At 52.6% G+C, this 21,138-nt stretch overlaps 1 protein-coding gene across 1 annotated transcript in view; it reads right to left on the bottom strand.

The window, feature by feature from the left end:
• The window catches only part of DNMT3A (DNA methyltransferase 3 alpha), a 98,147-nt gene that overhangs the window by 21,545 nt on the left and 55,464 nt on the right, over positions 1–21,138 (bottom strand). The window contains exons 5-6 of the mRNA XM_060026990.1: positions 16,045–16,088; positions 15,458–15,604 (exon numbers count right to left, since the gene is read on the bottom strand). Coding sequence (XP_059882973.1) covers positions 15,458–15,604; positions 16,045–16,088 — 191 coding nt within the window. The remainder of the gene's footprint in view (positions 1–15,457; positions 15,605–16,044; positions 16,089–21,138) is intronic.

Below are 21,138 nucleotides of genomic sequence, written 5' to 3'. Positions count from 1 at the left end.
CTTCTCCTGTGGGGAAAAGGTGGGGGCCTGGTCTTGGCTTAGCCAGCATGACCAGGAAACACCGGCTTCCTGACAAGACTGACCTACAACGGGCTCTTCGGAAGCTCCTGGGACCCCGGTACGGCCTGTCAATCCTCAGCACAGGGCAGAGCTTCCTTTCCTTCCTGTGAGGGCCTCACGGATCACCTTGCCAGGAGAATCCCATGCTCATTGGGTTTATTTGTATCAGGATCACCCGAGGAGATTTTTAAAAATACAGATTCTTGGGCCCGACCTATGGAGATCAGCTGGCTTGGGGTAGGGCCCAGGAATCTATTACAACCTCCCTAGGTAATTCTGATACCAGCCAGGTGTGGAGACCACCAATGGCCCTGGCTGTGACAAATGAGGAAACAGGCCTACAGGGGACTCAGCCCCCCACCCAAAGGGTCAGAGCCAAAAACTGAGGAGGAGGTAAACACACACCTGAGGGGAGCTGCCCACCTCCTGGGCCTGTCTCTCTTGCTCCCCCTTGAAACGAGAACACGCTGTCTCTGATATTGGACTGGGATTTAAAACTGAGCCTCTCAACAAACCGTCCCCTGTGGCAGAAAGTGGAAGGTAGTGGGGCTAGGCAGTCTGGTTCCCAGAGTGTACAGAATGGTGGCTGCCCAGGCAGATGATCTGGGCTGAAAGAGAAATCCATCCTCCTTCGGAAGGAAAGCGAAAGGGTCACCATGGCAACTGCAGGGTGTCGGCCCGGCTGGGCTTGGTGCCCTCCCCAAACCTGGGCCCAGGAGACGCACGGCTTTAGGCAAACGCCATGGGGCAGGGGCACCCCCCTCCCCCGCCAGTCTAGTCTAGTTTCAGAACTGTAAGGAGGCTGTGCTCTACCCTGGAGCCAACCTCTGAGCCTGCCCGAAACACACCTAAACACTAGGGTCCAGGAGCCCTAGGAGTCCCGAGCACATGCAGTAGCCAGGCCAGGAAGGACATGGAGGAGACGGTGCAGGAGATGGCCTCCACCCGCCTGTTACTCACAGCCTAATTGCGTGCCCAAGACCCACCGCACATGAAACCACAGCCCTCATTCAAGACAGCATGCAATTAGACGGTAAATTATGTGGTGGAGATGCTTCCTCCATGTGCTGAAGGAAATCCGAGGTGGCCCGGATCGGGAGAGGCAGGAAGCCTCAAGGGAGGATGAGAGAGGGTGAACCAGGGCTGGGCCCAGCCTCCCAGGTTTCCCAGACAGCACGGCCAGATCACCGGGGGCATCTGCAACCGCATTAGCTTCCCAGGGAGAAGCACGGGCATAGCTGTATGGACACCTGCTGGGGAGGAGAGCTGCCCGGGGCCTGTTGTACCATCCGCTCAGTCACAGAAATTCTGATCCAGAGCGTAAAATGCAGGGTCTGGGAGCCACCCCTTCGCTGACCCCTCACTTCTCCATCTCCCCGCCTCTGTCCCAGGCAGCCCTCATTCCTCCCTGGCTCCCCCATTCCTTCCCAGGTCATTACCACACTTCCCTAATGGGAGGGCTTGGAAGCCCCAACTCTCCAGACCTGCCATCAGGCTCCTGGAGCCTCAGCTGCTGCCTCTTCCCTCCCCGCGCCGATCCGCATCCTCTTTCCCTACAGCTCCGGGTCTGCTGCAGAGGGGGAGGCTTCTCCACAAACCCAAGTCTCCTGCCCCCAGCACTTCCATCCCCTAACCCGGAGCGAGTCGAGTGCAGGCTCTGGGCGGGGAGCAGGGGTGGCGGTGGCGTTGCTGCAGGTCCCCAGACCTCACCTGCCCCTCGCCAGGAGAAAGAACAGACGGAGCAGCATGTGAGCAGGGGATCCCAGCCGACGCCAGGACAGTCAGTGCGCCCCTAGCTTCTCTGTATCTTAGTTTCTTGATCGGTCTAATGGGACCACAGATATCTGCTGAATATTACAGATAAGATCAAAGGAAGTCAGGAGGGCATATCATTTAAAAGGTGGAAAGAATCTTACGACAGGTTTGCTTGAGCACAAGCTCATACTGTCACTTTGCTTTAAAAACTAGACTCTGGAGAGAAATGTTAATTTTATACCTGGGGTGGGGGGGGTGTATCAACAGGAACCAGGTAAACCTGAACAGCCTGGGCTGCTTTCTCCTCCCCTCCCCCAACCCCATCTCCAGCCTCCAGGGGTCAAAGGGAGGGACCTCAGGGACCACCATTCAGATTCAGGCATGCAGACCCTATCAAGTTTCAGGGTCCAAAGAGAAGACCCAGGAGGAGCCCAGCAGACAAGCACTGCGGTAAACCTTTGCTGAAAACTGCAGGAACGCCTACCATCTCCATCCCAAAGGAAAAGTCCTTTCCGGTCTTCTCCCCCACCTACATTTGGAAACGGTTCTCTAGCTGTGCTGGCCTTAGAGCCCGTACTTCTTCCTTGGCTCCGTGTGTTCAAGGTCTGAGAGTCTCAACCCCACTGTACATTAGAATCACCTGGAGAGTTTTAGGAATGCTCTGGGCCAGGGCCCATCGTTAAATTCCAGATGCACTGGACCCAGAGGGAGGGGCCCAGGCAGCGGTGGTTAAAGCAAACTCCCAGGTGATCCGAATGTGCGGGGAGACCCCCGATGCGGGTGACAGGGTGGTAGGTGATACAATAAATGCATTTTTGGAGGAATCTCTGCTGTCAGATTTGGTTTACTTCGAATCATCCGAAGCTTTGTGGTTCTCAAACTTTCACAAGCCCCAGGACCATGGAGCCCTGACTAGAAAATCAGATTTCTCAGGAACAACACCAGAGTTTCTGCCTCCTAGTTTCAGAATGGGGCCTTGGAATGTGCCTTTTTAACGCACTGCCCAGGTAATACACAAACCTGCCCTTTAAGAAATACTGAATTCTAACAGCATCCTTGGTATATATAAAGCAAGTCCAACTCAATTTCTGGTTCTTTGTTTGCCCCATATAGTTGCCTTTTAAACAGTATCTAGATTCAAATATATAGGAGACTGCACTGTTTTATCCCTATTTTTGTTTAATCCATCTGAGTTAGAAGTGAAAAGTTAAAATATACTGCTCACTAATCATTGACTAGAGTCGTATGGCATCTGTGAAGAGTTGTTATTAAAGAGTGGCAAGTCAGAAAGATGGTAACATTCACACACACACACACACACACACACACACACACACACACCCCACATGCCAGCCAGCTGCTCCCAGAGGCCCCAAGTCCCTGCTGCTCCCTACCCGGGTCCTCTCAAGGCAGCGCTGCTCTCCACGCATTGGGCTCTTCCCTCCCTGCTCACCAGCCTGCACTTGCCTTCCAAGTGGATGACTCTTGAGGGCCTGCTAACCCTCTCCCCACCAACAGCCACCATGCTGGCTTCTCAAAAGCAGCTTGTCTAAAACCTAACTTAAAAGTCCACTCCCGGGCTTCCCTGGTGGGGCAGTGGTTGAGAGGCCGCCTGCCAATGCAGGAGACATGGGTTCGTGCCCCGGTCCGGGAAGATCCCACATGCCGCAGAGCGGCTGGGCCCGTGAGCCATGGCCGCTGAGCCTGCGTGTCCGGAGCCTGTGCTCCGCAACAGGAGAGGCCACAGCAGTGAGAGGCCCGCGTACCACACACACACACACACAAAGTCCACTCCTCCTAAGAGAATATCTTCATGACCCTGGGGTAGGCAGAGAACTCAGAGATCACACACACACACACACACACACACACGCACCCCAATACAAGAAAAATTTGGTTAAATTGGACTTTATTAAAATGAAAAACTTCTGCTCATCAAAATACATCCTTAAGAAAATGGAAAGTCCATACCACCTTCCTGCCCCAAACCTGCTCTTCCTCCCTAGCTGAGATAATGCCCCCTCACCCCCAGCCCCCAAACCCCAGGCAGGTTTCTCTCTTCCTGCCAACCAGAGGCAAGCTGTATCTACCAAGTCTGCCTCCCGCTGCCTGGACCCTCCGCCAACACCAGACGTAATGTCCTCCTAATTGGTCTAAGCTTCCCTGCTCTGGGCCCCCTTACAATGCGGCTACGGTTATCTTCCCAAAATACACATCCAGTTCTCTCACAATCCAGCTCCCTCTACACAGTGAAGCCTGCATTTCTCACTATGACAGGAAGACTGGTGACGATCTGACCATCTCCCTTTGTAGTTTTCTCTCTTCTTCCTCCCCAACTCCCACACCTAGTTACCAGATCTCTTGCTGTTCCCTAAACAACCCAGAAACTTCATGCCTCCTTCTCTTTGCCCTCAGTGGTTCTTTTCCCTGAAACACCTTCTCTATTTATCCCTACTGGAATTCTCAAAGGACACCTCCTCCATGAAACTTTCCAGGAGTTCCTGCAGAAGCTCTCTCGCCCTCCTCTGTGCTCACCAGACTCTTGGTGGCAGGAGCACAGAACTGCATCTGACACAGCAGCTCATGGTGAGCACTCCTGCCTCCTCCTCTAGACCATGTGTGCCTTGGGACTGGGTGCAGCAGTCCCCTGCAGCGCCAGCACGGTGCTCTGTGTGTCTCAGAAATACTAACACAGGTCCGTTCACTCCTTCATCTAGAGCGTAGGCTCCTTGACAGAGTCCAGCTGACCCCCGCCATGCTTGAGCCTCCCTGGACCTCCTTAACGAATGGTCTGATCTTTAAAACAAAGCAGAGAGAAGGGCACCGTTATGTCTTCTCCTGTTTGCCTCGTAGCAAGGGCTATGAGGATGTTTCCAAAAGCTGAACTAAATATGCAAGAAATCTTGAGGTGCTCTAGATCCCAAACTCCGAGAGGATTTCTTGGACCACCGACCTCATGATCCCACTCAATGCCCTGCCCCCACTGTCCCTGTTAGGCAAACTCCTGTCCCAGTGGCAGGCCTGCAGGATGTCTCTTCTTTGGCAAGCTTTCCCGGGCTCCTTGGGCAGGGCAAGTTAGCCGCTCCCATGGCCCCTTTCCTCACATTTCTATTGCAACCTATTGCAGTACTTACCTGCCTACCTCTCCCAGGGTGGGATTCTGACATTCCTTTAAATGTGTTTCTTTAGTGTCTAGAAAATGTGGGAACACAGTAGAGACCCAGATGCATGTGGAGTTTTCTGAAAGCCTGAGCACAAAGTATTTGCTCAGTCAAGGTTTGTAACTCTCTAAAATAACGAACAGGGACTTCCCGGGTGGTTCAGTGGTAAAGAATCTGCCTTACAATGCAGGGGACGCGGGTTCGATCCCTGGCCAGGGAACTAAGCCCGCGTACCACAACTACTGAGCCCGCGCACCTCAACTAGAGAGCCTGTGTGCCACAAACTACAGAGCCCACATGCCCTGGAGCCCAAGCGCCACAACTAGAGAGAAGCCTGCACGCCGCAATGAGAGATCCCGAACGCCTCAGCGAAGATCCCGCGTGCCACAACTAAGACCCGATGCAGCCAAAAATAAAATAAATAAAATAATGAACAGATGATTGTGTGACTAATGAAAACTAGTGGTCAGGGGCAGACCTAGGAACATGGCGACCAAAGTCAGAACAAGGAGGTGAGTTCCTGAGCTAAGGAAATGCCCCAGGAATGTGTGCCTGTCAGACAGGGGTGCATTTGCAACATCAGCTTTTTTAGTGATGGATTCAAGCCCCTCCCTCGCCCAGGCCTAGTTAACGATGAGCTTCATGTCCCACCTTTCTGATCCTGGCAGAAAACACAGAGGAAGGAAAGGGGACCATCATGAAGAGGAAAAGAAAGCTATATTCTAGGGCTTCCCTGGTGGCGCAGTGGTTGAGAGCCTGCCTGCCGATGCAGGGGACACGGGTTCGTGCCCCGGTCCGGGAAGACCCCACATGCCGCGGAGCGGCTGGGCCCGTGAGCCATGGCCGCTGAGCATTTGCGCTCGGAGCCTGTGCTCCGCAACGGGAGAGGCCACAGCAGCGAGAGGCCCGCGTACCGCAAAAAGAAAAGAAAGCTATATTCTAGCACAAAATGTGAACTTTATGGAAGTTTTTTTCTAAGCATCTTTATCAAGACGCTTTATGTATGTGCCTCTTGAAGAGGCATATATGTGAAGTCTGAGAATTCACTCAAATATTTAATTTAGGATGTACGTACAAGGTCATATAAGAGACAAAGGGAGCTACAGGTCATGACTCCAGTCCTCCTGCCCCTAAATTATGCAATTTCAGAATCTCGGGGGTCGGCTAGTCTATTTGTGTCACACTGCAAACGAGGAAACTGAAGCGCAGAGAAGAGAATGACCTTCTCAAATTGATCGGGGTAGAGGCTGAGCCCAGAAACCAGACCTCCTGAATCTCATTCCATTCATTTAAGCCAGTTTCACGACATCAAACATAAGATCATGAAAAAACAGTAATTCAAGGGCGAGGGCTCAGGACCAAATGAGGGGAGCAGGAAGTGCGGGAGGGGTCCCCAGGGTGAAAAGGACCCAAACCTGGCAAGACCCGGCAGCCAAGGTGGGGTGAGGGCGGAGGTGGGGTGAGGCAGCATGGGCAGGAGGGCTGGGCCACTGTGCTCCCTCCCACCCCATTCTGTTGTTTCAGGGGAAGCCAAGACTGAAAACCAGGAAGACCCGGTTCTAGTGGAGTCATCTGGGTACGAAACAGAAGCCGCATGCAATCTGGAGTCTGGTTTAGCCCATGGGCCTCTCCACAAGGACATCCACGTGGCTCTTAACCTCCTCACCTAGGGGAATCTTAGCTTCCTAATCGTAAAATGGGGATAAAAATTAGTTCTTGTAGTAATTGCAGATAATATACCTGTCAAATGAAAAAAAATACAATTTAGTAACAAGTTTGATGTCCTTTATTCAAGGCAGAACAGTGCTTGGACTGGGGGAGTACAGCACCTCAGAGCTGCGTGCGCTCTTGACCAGGGATGCTGGGCGAGAGCGAGGCTCACCTACTGTTAGAAGAGCCACCTCGGAACAGGGCGTGATTGGCTAGGAGAGATGGAATTTCCTTAAAAGGCAGCCGGTCCTGTTTCCTAGGGGAAGGTGAGCTCGCTAAACTGAGTTGGAGGATTGTGATTGGTGGATGTTAGGATTCCTGGGCAAGAGTTTCCTGTAACTGCACTAACCTAGGTTTATTTATTTTATTTTATCCTTTAAACGTTTTTGGCTGCGCCACGAGGCATGCTGGGATCTTAGTTCCCCAACCCCAGATGGAACCCGTGCCCCCTGCAGTGGAAGCACGGAGTCCTAACCGCTGGACCACCAGGGAATTCCCATGCACTGACCTAGGTTTAGATTCCTGAACTGGGCTGGGCCACAGGGGTGGCCTCCATTTTGTGATATACAAATTAACTTTATCATCTCTCAGGACTGTGGCGGAAGTTAATGCTTTCGGCACAGTCCCTGGCGTGAAGTACGTGCTCACAAAGCTACCCCTTTGGCCTAGCTCAGGCTTGGCCGTGGCCGCTGGTGGACCAGACTCAAATTACGACCATCCTCCCCACTACTGTTTTCTCACCACTAAAAAGTGAGGGTTGTTCTAAGAGCTCTTCTCTCTGTGCCCCCCATATGGAATGAACACGCCAGTGTGCAAACAGCCGGTCCATTTAAGAGACAATGGGGCGCCTCTATGATGACAGTTTCACAGCCCGTCCTAAAGGCCAGCCCTGGAGCTCACTACTGATTACGAGCTGTCACAGGAGTCCCTTTAAAATGTGTTCAGCCTTTTGGTAAAGTATACTTGTCATGCCTGCTCCAAATGGCATCATCTCCTTCAAGGGTGATGTTATTTTTGAGGCCATCTTGCAAGCGTTCAGGTTTTCATTAGTTTACATATAGTGAATAAGCAAGGACCGTCTGCCAGTCGGAATCCCCTAAAACTGCTACGCACATACTTTGCTAATAATTTGGTTTGAGTCCTTAATGGTCTACTTTGTGTTGCCATTTCTCACATCTCCTGTACTAAAGCCCAGCAGATCACACTTAATTCATCTCCTTATTCCCAAAGCCCCCAGCACAATGCCCCCCCCCCGCCCCGACGTAGTAGGTGCTTAGCGGTTGCTTATTAAATGGAATATAGCACAGCAGGAGATGACATTCACAGGCTGGACGTTCACAGGCTGTTCTTCCCAGGGCCGACAGGAAGCACAGTCTGTTGAGACTGCAGGGTTATAAAGCCAGAGGAAGCAACATTTGCTCAGCTCACAGAAGCAGCAGCACAAATGGCGATAAACATATGAAAAGGTGTCCAACCTCACTTATTATCTGGGAAATGCCAATTACAATCATAACAAGACACCGTTTTCCCACCCGTTAGATTAGCAAAATATTGATGTTGGCAAAGGTGGAGATCTTCTCATACCTTGTTTACGGGAGCATAAATTGGCACTGCCCTTTCTGGAGGACGATTTGGCAGAGACTGTATCAAATGCAAGATATATATTCCTTTCAACCCAGCATTTCTCTTTCTAGGTATCTATCTTAGAGCAACAGATGCGCAAAGAGGCGTGACCCAGGATGTTCACTGCTGCAGTGCTTATGCAGTGAAATACGGTAAACCACACAAGTGTCCGCCAGTGAGAGAATGGTTAAATAAAATCGTGGTAATCCATATGGCGGAGGAGAACAGTAATTACGTGGCTTGATTGCCCAGATTTATTCTAAGCGAAAAACCAAGCTGTAAAACGAAACTACGGTGTGGTTCTATATATATTAAAAAAAGGAAAAGAAAAAAAAAGCAACTGTGAAGCAAAATTATATATTTACACACACACATAGATAGATAGAGAAAATCATGTCATATATACACCAAACTGATAGCAATAGGTACCTCTCTGATGGGGGAATTAAAATCACTGGGAAGGGATGGGTTTATTTATTTTTTTAACAGGAATGTATTTGTGTAATACTTATGTAAAATCAGTTTTTAAAAATTATTCATTTCTGGGAATTCCCTGGCGGTCCAGTGGTTAGGACTCCGCGCTTTCACTGCCAAGGGTGCGGGTTCAATCCCTGGTCAGGGAACTAAGATCCCACAAGCTGCGCTGCATAGCCCAAAAAAACAAAAAACAAACAAACAAACAAAAAACATTATCCGTGTCCTATTATACGCTAGCCCTGTGCTATAAATGTTATGTAGTATACCTTATTAACCCACACAGCTCTGAGATTTGAATTATTCATTAATTCATTCAGCAAACCTTTACCTAGTACCTCCTGAATGGCGGCCCTGGGGGCAGAGGTGCCAAGAGGGCCTGCTTTGAACAAGCTCAGGTTGGGCAGAAGCAGAAAACAAACTGGTGAGTGCTACTCCCATGAAGATGAGACATGCCCAGGAGAGCAGAGTAGAGCCAAGTCTAGAAACAGCACAGGGACCTCAGCTGTGCTCAGTAAGTGATGCTGAAGGTCCCACATCCAGTAGCCGAGTCGGCATCTGGACTCACCTCCAGGAAAGAGGAGGCCGTGAGGGCAGCCTGTGAGGAGGGGAGGGGGGTCTGAGGGCAGGAGGGAGAGGGGAGGGGAGCAGATACTGTGATATTTGGACCACAGGTTATTCGTTATCAGTATTTAATATGTATTAAGCATCTAATAAGTCTAAGGATGCAGAAGTCCTTCCTTTCGGGTTGGGAGCCAGGAAAGAAACCAGATCCTAGATCAGCAGGACACGGTACCTTGGCTCTAAGTAATTTAGAATCAGTTGGGGTGAAGAGATTAATGAGAGTCATAACATCACCCGGCCGTAACTGTGTCCTAAAGCCCTAAGCAGTGATACACACTGGGAGTCTGCAGGCTCTCTGGCTCAATGACTGTTCCAGCTGCTTGGCCAGGCCTCTGCCTCTCGGTAATGAGGGTTAACAAAGTAACACCTGTAAAAAGCCCTTCCTAAGCCTAAAGCGCTCCCTCAGGGTCATTCTGTTCTGAAAAGAGTCAGAAGGAGGAGCCTGGAACTGCCCCCTTTTGGGTGGAGGGATGCCTCGCCGCTGCCCTCCCAGCTGCCCAGGCCTGGGCCAGCTCTGCCAGGCCAAGGAAGGTTCTCCTCGACTCGAGCACAGCAGAGGCCCAGTGGGAACAGCAGGAGCACAGGGTGGCGAAGACTCAGCCACCGCCTTACCCGTGGGAGCCCACCCACAGTCCCCCAGCCCCACGCTGTTCTCCGGGTACACTTGTCAGGACCCCTGCAAACCAACGGCTTGGGCCTGAGCTCCCTGAGAAGAGGTCTCGTATTCACCCACCTCCCAACTGCTTAGTCAACCAACAGGTATTCATTGAGCCTGTTCTCCCTGCCCCAAATCAGGTTGGGCATGATTGGTGAAGACATAACATGTAAGAAAGAGTTAGTGAAAAATACTCTATGAAGTATAATTGATTGCTAAACCCAACAATATTAACACTAAGGACTGCAGGGGTGCAGAGGAGGGAAGAGGTCAGTGTGGACTGGAGAAATCCTAGAGAGCTTCCTGGAGGAGGTAGCAACTCTGGGACTCAACCCTGAAGAATGGATAGGGGAAAGCACAGCAGGAACAACGGCAGGGAGGAAGGACGTATAAAGGGGAGACTGGTCCCTCACGGGGGACTACCTATTACAGAATGGTAGTGAAGTGGGATGGAGCCATTGTGGAGGTCACAGTGAGGGTTGAAGCCTTGAGAAACAACCAGAGGATTTCTGACCTGACGGGGAGACAGCGGAGAGCCATTGCTGGGTTTGTAGCAGGACCTGGTGATGACTAAAAGGACTGGCATAGAGATGCAGAGAATAGGAGATGGGACAGACACCAGCATCCCAGTTCCAGCAGGAAGCCCCACTTCAGCCTCAGGGAAGGAGGAAATGCCCCATTTTCCTCATCCAATTATTTAAAATTTCATTCATTTGTGATATTCTAAGTCTTCTTAATTTTTTTTTTAAAGGCCTGGGGAGGCAGATAATCTCAGATGGACAGCACAGTAAAGAGCAGACCTCACTCAGTAACTGTGGACTGACAAGGGTGGTCACGGGAAAAGGAAACTAAGCCGAGGGGGATGTTTTGAGGGAAGAAGGCCCTACAGGTGGGGTTATGTGGACCAGGTACAAACTGGGATCGGGTGAAGCACCACAGCAGGGAACACAGGCCCTCAGGCCCCGCCCAGCTTCCCAGCCACACTCCTGCTGCTCTGAGCCCAGCACCTGCACCCTGTGCTCCATCACCCACCACCATGAACCTCCATTCCTGAAAAGGCCACACTGTCTTGTGCCTCCGAACCTTTGCACATGCTGTATGTCTCTTTCTGCAGTGCCTTCCTCCCGCTTCCCTAAATTCAAGTTCATCCTTTAAAAGCCAAAAGCCAACTCTTGCTGATTTGAGGATGACCCCAGGCCGAATTAGTCTAAGAGTCCCTTGGTGATGCTCTCCCTGAGGTGCCCGATCCCTCGCCCTGTCATAGGATAACCAGGAATCCCCTAGGCTTCTGGTCGCTCCAGTATCTTACTGGGCACTCAGACAGGGAGGGTTCTGACTGTCGGCTCAATGATGGTGCCCTGCAGGAACTTCAAAGGGCAGGCGTCACATTCTGAGGTTTGGAAATGCTGGCGGGACCTCCCAGGGGCATAGTCTGGGAAACAGCTTGTATTCGGCAGTAGGGAATGTGTCTTTTTTGGGAGTAGGATCTATGAGAGCACACAAGTGGTAAGGGGAGCAAGACTGGTTGAGGGGACTTCCCTGGTGGGGCAGTAGTTAAGAATCCGCCTGCCAATGCAGGGGACACGGGTTCGATCCCTGGTCCAGGAAGATCCCACATGCCATGAAGCAACTAAGCCCCTGCACCACAACTACTAAGCCTGCGCTCTAGAGTCCAAGAGTCACAACTACTGAAGCCTGCATGCCTAAAGCCCGTGCTCCACAACAAGAGAAGCCACCACAATGAGAAGCCTGCGCACCACAAGGAAGAGTAGCCCCCGCTCAGCACAGCTAGAGAAAGCCCACGCGCAGCAATGAAGACCCAACACAACCAAAAAAAAAAAAAAAGGTCTTTAAAGACTGGCTGAGGGTGGGAGCAGACATCTGGGGGTGCCACTATCAAGGGAGGGAGCAGACATCTGGGAGTGCCACAGTCAAGGGACAGAGGAGGATGCTAAGAAGATGCAGTTGGAGGAGATGGGAAGAATCTTGGGGACGAGGTCAGAAAGGCCTAGTGAGGCAGTTTCAGAAGAAAGGGCCAAGTGCCAGATAACTAAGAGGAAACTGCAAAAGGAGGACGGATTTCTTTCCCCTTGGTAAGCCACTTAGAAAACAGGCCTGACGAAGACAGTTACTGCTCTTTAGCCTGAGGGGCACTTGGGAATCTCGGGAGCTACCTGTGTTTCCCCACGGTTCTCTCTGGCCGCAAGGCATGTGGGATCTTAGTTCCTTGGCCAGGGATCAAACCCAAGCCCCCTGCAGTGGAAGCACAGAGTCTTAATCACTGGACTGCCGGGGAAGTCCTCCCCAATGCTCTTGTTACCTGTAGCTAGCCCTTCCCTAGTGCCCTGGCAGAGCCCAAGAGGGGCGAGTGTGGTCTCTGGGGATGGCCCCCACGTGGCAGTAGCAGCCTGAACTCAATCCCATTCCAGCCCCTTCCCTGTGCCCTGAGTAAGCTTGTGGCCAGCTCGTAACTCTGCAGCCCCAGCCCCTAGTCTGAAATAACGGGCTCCAGGGTTCTAGCGCTTGTACCGGAAGTCGTGGAAATCTTGAGTTGTATCATATGAACAAGGAACAACGTTACTAGCAGAAAATATATCCTGGGCGCAAGTCTCTACATCTCAAGTCACGCATCCCTAAAATATTGTAAATTAAATCAACTTTAAAGTTTTTCTGTTCACGCTCATTGATGATCTTTATCAGTTGGGGGAAGCAGATGCCAAAGGTTTCTTTTTTCTAGAAAAGCTTTTAATGGTTGTTGCACTTTGGTGATAGGTACATGGGGGTTCATTATACTAGTCTCTCTATTTCTGTCTATGTCAGAACAGGTTCATAATAAAAAAAAAAGTCTTTTTAAATTTTAGTGGAAATTTTAAAATTGAGAAAATGTATCTATTATCTTACTTTTCCCTGTGAGTTGAGAAAACACCTGCCTTTTTTATTGCAACTGAGAGCAGGCCTCCATACTGCTTCTTCAAGGGAGCACAGTTTGAGGATCACCAAATTTCTAGAAGCTTTTCAAGCGTAAAAGTCTTTATAGCTAGGGACTTCCCTGGTGGTCCAGTGGTTAACACTCTGCGCTCCCAGTGCAGGGGGCCCGGGTTCCATGCCTGGTCAGGGAACTAGAGCCCACGTGCCGCAACTAAAAGATCCCGCACACGCACCAACGAGGTCCCGGTGCAGCCAAATAAACAAATAAATGTTAAAGAAAAAAAAAGAAGTCTTTATATCTAGCCTCTGGCCCTAGGGCTAAGGGAGAGCAGAAATACAGGCCACTCATAACAAGGGGTTAAAAAGCAAAGCCCCTCCCACAGGCCACAGGGGAATAGCCCCAGGTCCTGAATGAATTTCCATCCCAAAGACCACGCTTAATGCTCAGAGTCAAGCCTCTCTTCTCCCAGACCTTGGACAGGCTGTCCCTTTTCCAGGCTCCTCCAGGAGAGAAATTTCTGCCTTCCTGGATCCCAAAGGAACTGGAAACAATCAAGTAGCCACCCCACCCTGTACTGAACTTTCTCTAGAGCAAGTTCTCACACAATGCAAACGGGATAACACCATCCTTTGCAGGCCTGGGGTAAAGACAAGTGAGAGTGAAGTGAAAGGCCCCACATGGTGGCAGTTCGAGTTTCCCTTCCCTTCCTGGTGCCGGTAGGTCAACGGGCTTCTCTCTACTAACCAGACATACAGGAGAGCAGCCCCACAATGGTGCTTCGTAAACTGGTTTCGCCCCTTGGTCTCCACGGCATCACCTCCCCTCGCTACTGAAGCCCTCCCTGGGCTGGCTTTCTCCCTCCCAACCCGCACAGAAGCCTCTCTAAAAGTCACCAGCTACCTCCAGATCGGCAGGTGCCAACAGCCTGTCTCAACTCAGCCTCCGCAGGGCTGGGCGGCCACTGCCTCTGGAAAACCTTCTCCTTTCTGAGACACGGCTCTTCCTCCCTCTTCTTCCTCCCAGGCCCCTTCTCAGTCCCCCTCTCCACGTGGCTCTAAGTGTCGGGTTTCTGTGCACAGAATCCAGAGACACCGTCTCTGCTTTCTCCTCCTGTTTCCTACATGAGCTCATCAGTGTTCGTGGACTTAAACGCCAGGTTCTGCTCCTGACGCCGTCTCATCTTTGATTTGCAGCCTGGACCTCCCTAGGCTCCAGGCTCCAGGCACCTCAGCATCTCAGGCTAAACCCTTGATTCCCTCCCGTCCCAAACTCATTCCTCCCCTAGTCTTCCCCACCTAAGGAAGTAGCACACCCATCACCCAGGCGTTCAGGCCAAACCCCTGGGAGTCGTGCTTCCATTCCCTCCCCTCCCCCACCCCGGCCATCCATCAGCAAGCCCTGCTGTTTCTATCTCTAAATCTCCGGATCTGTCCCTATCCGTCTCCATTGCTGCTCCTTTAATCCACATCAAATCACTCCCCTGCATAGAAACCTTCAATGGCTTCCCAGGACACAGCGTTAAACCAGCTTTCGGGGCAGCTTCCCCGGTGGCGGCGCAGTGGTTAAGAATCCACCTGCCAATGCAGGGGACATGGGTTCGAGTCCTGGTCCGGGAAGATCCCACATGCCGCGGAGCAACTAAGCCCATGCACCATAACTACTGAGCCTGCGCTCTAGGGCCCGCGAGCCACAACTACTGAGCCTGCGTGCTCCACAACAAGAGAAGTCACCACAATGAGAAGGAGCCCGGGCACCACAGCAAAGAGCAGCCCCCGCTCGCCGCAACTACAGAAAGCCCGTGCAGCAACGCAGCCAAAAATAAATAAATAAATAAATTTATAAAACAAACAAAAAAACAGCTTTCGGCCGGGACCTCAAGGCCCTGTATGACTGGACCCTGCTTACCGCCCAGCTTCATCTGACCCCACTTTCTCCCCTGCTCGGTTCACTCTGGGAGTATCGGTCTTTCACGTAGCCAAACAAGTCAGGGCCTCGCTTGTGCTATTTCCTCTGCCTAGAATGTTCTCCCCCACCCCACAACTCACAGAGCCAGCTCTTCTGTTCCTTTAGGCCTGAACTTAAATGCCACCTCCTCCAAGAAGCCTCTCCTGACCACCCCACCTAAAGCAGGCCTCTGTTAACCTCTATTTCAACCCCTTGTTTACTTGTTTCCTGTCCATCTTCCCCATCAGAATGTCAGCTCCATGAGGGCAGGAATTCTATACGCGCAAAGCCCAGGACACTGCCTGGTTACACGGTAAATGTCCAATAACATTTGTCGAAAGAACAAAGGACCCAGCCACTGCCTAGGGATCCAGCAGTGCCCTGTAAGTGCGAGAGGTTAACCTGAAGGGGAAACTGAGGCTCAGCCAGGGCCTGACAACAGCTGCAGACAGTGGCTGAAGCTAACTTCCGGTTTCCCAGTTCCGTGGGACAGGCTGGGGCCCAGGCCAGAAGGCACCTCACCTCCCTTTTCCAGCGTGCCAGCCACTCGTCCCGCTTGCGCTTGCTGATGTAGTAGGGGTCCCCCGCCTGGAAGGTGAGCCGCGGCATGGGCCGCTGGCGGAGGCTGGACTCCCAGCCCAGGCCACCCCGCAGCCGGCCCCGGGAGCCCTAGGACAGAGATGACAGAGACAGACCGGCATTAAGGTGAGCACGGACAGCCCCGCTGCAGGGTTTTTTCCTCCTGGAGGGGAAACCAAGGAGGCACTCACCTCGAGCAGAACACAGAGCTCTGACTCCTGGCCAGAGATGCCAGCCCTGCGAGTGCGGGCCAAGCCCCTGTCTGGGCTGGAGAAGTGAGGGACGTGGGGCAGGACATAAACTGGGAGGGGAGGTGCTTGGTCTTGAAGGGGGACCAGCTGGCTGCCTCGCTGGGGGCCTTCCAACCTCCACACCCACTTCCTCTGCTCCTCACAGAGGGACATGTAAAGAAGGGGCCAGGGGCCACCTTGGGCCCCTCACACACACTCGCCACAGTCGGTCAGAGCGGTGGCTCTCTTCTCCTAGAATCAGGATCCACAGAGCCCCTGGGGGTTGAGGAAAACACTTGCCTCCATTTTCATGGATTCGATGTTGGTCTCCTTCTGTTCTTTGCCTGTGGAGAGGGAAGAACAAAGGGACTGTCGGCAGAGTTACAGGAGTGGCTCAGAGGCCTCACCTTGTGCCTGGGGTCCCTGCCACGGGGATAGGGCTTCTCCAACCGTTTAGTCATTCCTGTGTCAAACCTGATGGCCTGCTGTGTGCCAGGCGTCATGCTGGCCCCAGGACTCAGAGCACAGCCAGGGCAGAAAAAGGACTGGGGCAGGGCTGGAGGCCCAAATCCGCAGGAACAACAGAAAAGCCAGCACTGTGGCTTCTGGCCCATCGAGTGCCTCAGGCACACAGAAGGGATCCGGAAATAGCCCCCTTGCCTGCTCCCAGTTGCGACACAGCTCCCTTCCCAGAGGAGGGGCCAGACTGCACAGCTCTCCCTGGCCCTGGAAGGGAGCACTGGCTTGTATGTGTGGGGTGCAGCGAAGATGCTCTAGGGGGAGGGGGAGGGCACAGGGAGACAGCAGCAGGACTCTGCTGAAACAACTTCGTCTCTTTGAGACTCAGTTTCCTCATTTGGAAAATAAAGATGCCGGAAATGGTTTCTAAGGTGCTCCTGAAGTTCTCAATATTGCGCTTCTGTCCTGAATATCTGCTTCGGTACCCCATTCTCCGCCCATTCTTAGGTCCCTGAGTTCAGCCTTTATTCTAGAAGCCTTGGATTCCAACTGTCTCCATGTGACCTCTGTAAGCTTTCCAGGCCTTTTCTTCACTGAATCAAGGTACATAACCCTTCTAATGCTTCCGGAAGGCAGCGTTTCCCTGCTCCTCTTCCCTGCAGTTCCTCAATGGGCCCTGATTCCAGTTCCTGGAAGGGAAGGCTCCCCTGGAGGCTGAAGCCCCAGCAGTACCGTCTTTAAGGGTCCGGGGCGGGGGGCACAGAATGTCCCTGCGCTCCTACCCTGGTACCTACCCACTCTCCTACCCCACCCAGCTCAGGGCCGTCACCTTTCAAACGCCCTTCCCGGGCCATCACATCCCGGAGTCTGCAGTCCTGGCTTGGCTGTCGGCTGGGTTAATTATGCCTCTGAGCTTCCTGCTGGAGGATGGGGCTGGGCTGGGGGGTGAGGAGAGTGGGAGGTGAGCCTCCTCTCACCTGGGCCCCAGAACTCCTTTGTCTGAAGCCAAGAGTACTGAGCTCGGGCCCAAAGCAGGAAGGTCACTAAGGCTGGCTCATGGTCGCTTGGGGGGGCGGGGAGGGGGGTGTGAAGGGGAGACAAAGAGCCCAAAACGGAAAAAACAGCCCCTCCTGCATCTCCTGGCTCTGAGGCGGAAACCAGCTACGGCACTGAAGGTCTCTGAATCCTCGGTCCCCGAAGAGGATGTTTCTTTCCCCCTCTCTCACTGGGGAAGACCCGGGGCTCTGCTCTGGGCTTTGGCGACCTGGAGCCTGGGGACGGGGAGGGCAGGGCCAGCACCTGCGGGCGAGTGGGAGGTGTGGACCCCGCGGTGCCAGCTGCCCCCAGGGGTGGGAGGAAGTGGGGTCACGTGTACTCGCCAAGGCTGTGTACACAGCAGGCCTTTACGTCTCACCGGACTTTCTCTGTCTCCTCCTCGAGCTTCCTTTAGGCCCTCTTGTCTCACCACAGCCAGCTCCCCAACTTTTTCTCGGGCATCCTGGAGCCGGGCTTCCCCTCTTGCCCGCTCCGGGCCTCCCTCCTTCCCGGGGGTCGCCCCTCCTCTCAGATCCTCCGCGTTCTGCCCTAGTGAGGCTTTGGGCTGCCAGAAGGGGGCGCCCACCCTTGGATCAGGAGGCAGCCTGGTGCCCCCTGGGACCTTCCTTCGGGGGACCCTCCGTGGCATGTGGTTTACGGGGAATCATCTATTCATTAGAATGAAAGAAAGTCGGGGCTGAAGGAATTGTAGAGATGATGGGGTACTTGTCCAGCCCTTCGAAGGGGAAACTGAGGCCCCAGGAGCAGAGACGTACTGCCAGAGCTGAGATCAGATTTCAGAGCTCCTGACTCCCAAGCCGGCTAGCTTATTTCACACAGCACCACCCTGATGCCCCCCCCTTCCTCATTCCCCAGCCCCCATGCTCCCCGAAACAGAATTTTTCCTCATGCGGTTTCCAACTGGCTTCTTTCTGGAATTTTCTCCCTGACATACTCTGCGCATGCCCACTTGAGTGATATCTCTCTCTCTCTCTCTCTCTCTCTCACACACACACACACACACACACACACACACACACTTTCCAGCCCGTCCCAGCAAAACAACCAACTGGGCGGCCTTAGAATGCAGCACTTGTCCTGAGTCAAGGGGGGTCAGCAGCTCTCTCGACACTCCCTCTGCAGTCCATCTGCTCCTGGCCCAGATCCAGGGTCACAGGCTGGGCCAGGTGGCTGTGTGCCTTCCAGGGTGGCCCTGGCAGGCTTGGACATGACCCTGGGGCATCTCATGTCCTGGGGGCAGGAGAGGCCAGGGTGCTTCTAACACTTACCTGTTGGTCTGAGGCTACACTCTGCCAGGGGCCACCCCCAAATTCCCTTTAAAGTGAACCCAAATCTCAATGACAGGGCTGAGGCCAGGCTGGCCTCAGAGGGCAGCCACTAGCCCAATGCTGCATGTTCTGTCTAAGCAGAAAGGAGCTTTGTACTGACCCTACTCTGGTGCTGGTCCTTTACTGGTCGTATAATCTCGGGTAAGTTACTTAAGCTGTCTGAACCCTCAGTCTCCCCACCTGAAAAATGGGGGATAAAAAAGTCTTCCTCAGATGCTAGCAAGGATTAAATAAGAGAATCACATAAACAGCAAAGTTTAATATGCATTGAAATCATGAGGATCTCTTTCAAATGTAGATTCTGATTCAGCAGGTCTAGGGTGGGGCCTGAGATCCTACATTTCTAACATCCCAGGTCATGCCAGGAGACGCTGCTGTCCATGGACCACTTTGAGTAGTAAGGACATAGAACACTCAACACATAGTTAATATTCAGAAAAAATAAAATAAATAAGATAAAATAAAATAAAAAAGAAAGCCACATTACCATCGTTACTACTATCATCATGACGGCCTCAGTGCTAAGAGTGCAGGAGCAGTTCCAGGCCCACCACCTGCCTGTCCAGGTGGCTCTCGTCCTTTATTACTCATCATCTCCTCTGCTCTTCCTTTCTCCTGGTTGTACTATCAAGATCTGGGGCTCCTGGGAGGGTGCCCAGGCCAAGACTGCCTTAAAGCCCTCCATTTTTCCTGTGTAGGAACTAACGAGAGTGCTTCCAGGACAGACGGATGGGGCCCCTGAAAAGAGACCTGGAATGAGGGGAACCGAAAGGAGACCATGGCCAATTCACTTCCACCCTGGGGCCTCAGTCTCCTTCCTCCTTGGAACCAAGTAGCTGCCTATGTGTTCTGTGTGGCTGACTGCTGGACCAGCGGCCGAGCCTCCAGTAGGCCAATGCCCACCCCTCTAGGTAACAGCTCACCAGTCTCAGCAACCAGGCGATTCACAGTGACCTTTAGGGACCCCAGCTCTGATCCCTGCCAGCATCCCCACTACCTGAATAGCTGGGGCCACACAGGACTGCTCCAGGGCCAAATTTTGAAGATCAAGGACACGTGGGATGTTTTTGCCCAGTGCACTTTGCACCAAGATTCTGAGAAGGATCCGCTCAATATGTGAAAGTCCCAAACCCAGGAGTAACCCTTGAACCATCTCTCCCCTTCCCCCTTGTGTCCCTGGCACGCATCCACAGCTCCCCAGACCCACCCTCCTCCCCTGGGCGCCTGCAGCAGCCTCCTAATCGCTCGTCCTGCTTCCCAGCCCCTCTGTTCCATTCCAGGATCCAGATGGCAAAGGGATCTTTTCAAAATGCAAAGCGGATCACGTCAACCCCTGAGAGGGCAGCCTTGAAGCCGCGCTGGTCCTGTCTGCTGTCGCACACCCCTCTCCCTTCCTCCCCCCATTCCAGACTTGTAGGTTTCTGTCAGGTCCCTGGATACCATGCTCCCTCCCACTTGTTCTCACCCCCTCCCGGCCCTTCGCCTTCCCTGGTGAACCCCAGCTCATCCTTCAGCTTAGGTGTAACAGCCCAGGCTGGCTGGCGTTCCTCTGTTACAGCTCCTCAGAAAACCATGTTTATTTTCCCTTAGAGAACTTATCTCCGTGTATAATCACACACTGGTAAGTGTGCATTTCTCATTAACATCTATCTCTCCAGTGGACTGGGAGGTCCTCCAGGACAAGAACCAGGTTTTTGCTCGCGATGGTTTCCCCAGATCCCGGCACACACCAAATGGGTGTTTAATAAACCCCTGTTCACTGACCGAAGGAGTTGCTCCTGAGAACGAACAGAGCCGGGGAAATCCCAAACCGAAAGCAAACTCTCACGGGTTAAGAGCAGCCTTGGAGTGCTGGTTCCATCCCACCAGGCAGCAAGGGCTGCCCTGGCCCTGGGTGGCGGCTGGGTGCAAGCCATGGTGGGGTCCCAGGAGCTGCCTACTTGGTGGGCAGGGCCGATGGGTTCCCCGGTTCTGCTCTTGCACATCTGGCCGTTGTAAGGGGAGGATGGCGTTCTCTCCCTCTCCTCCAGTTTCACTCCACTCTGGCCCCTTGGCCACTCCCACCACGAGTCAGGACACACCCCCGGAGGTGCAGAGTTCAGGACCATCCCCCACTCCAAGCCCCACTCCAGAACAGCGGGGGATCTGGGAAGGGCACACCGACTCGGAAGCTAGAGACCAAGATGGAACGAATTCTGCATCTGCCACTGACAGGATTGGAGTCCCTGACCAAGTCACTTCATCTCGTTAAGGCTCAATTTTTTTCCACCTTAAGATGAGGATAGTAATCCCTCTTGAAGAAGATTGTTTGGAAGAGTAAATAAAACAACAAATGCAGAGTGAGTACCTCAGAAAGCGCTTTGCACATGGTGGGAGCGTCATAAATATTAGTTGAATAATAGACGAATGAAAGATATTTTAAAATAAATTTGGGAATCTCTTTTCCGGAGATGCTCTCTACCTTGCACGAATATTAGGTTTGAATGCATGCAAAATTAAGTTATGCCAATTAATCGATTGATTCATTCCATCATGTACACTTAGGAAGGAA

The sequence above is a fragment of the Delphinus delphis genome, chromosome 12, assembly GCF_949987515.2.
Source record: "Delphinus delphis chromosome 12, mDelDel1.2, whole genome shotgun sequence".
NCBI lineage: Eukaryota > Metazoa > Chordata > Mammalia > Artiodactyla > Delphinidae > Delphinus > Delphinus delphis.
The sequence above is the reverse complement of the archived record's forward strand: the minus strand, read 5'-3'. Positions and strand labels throughout refer to the sequence as shown.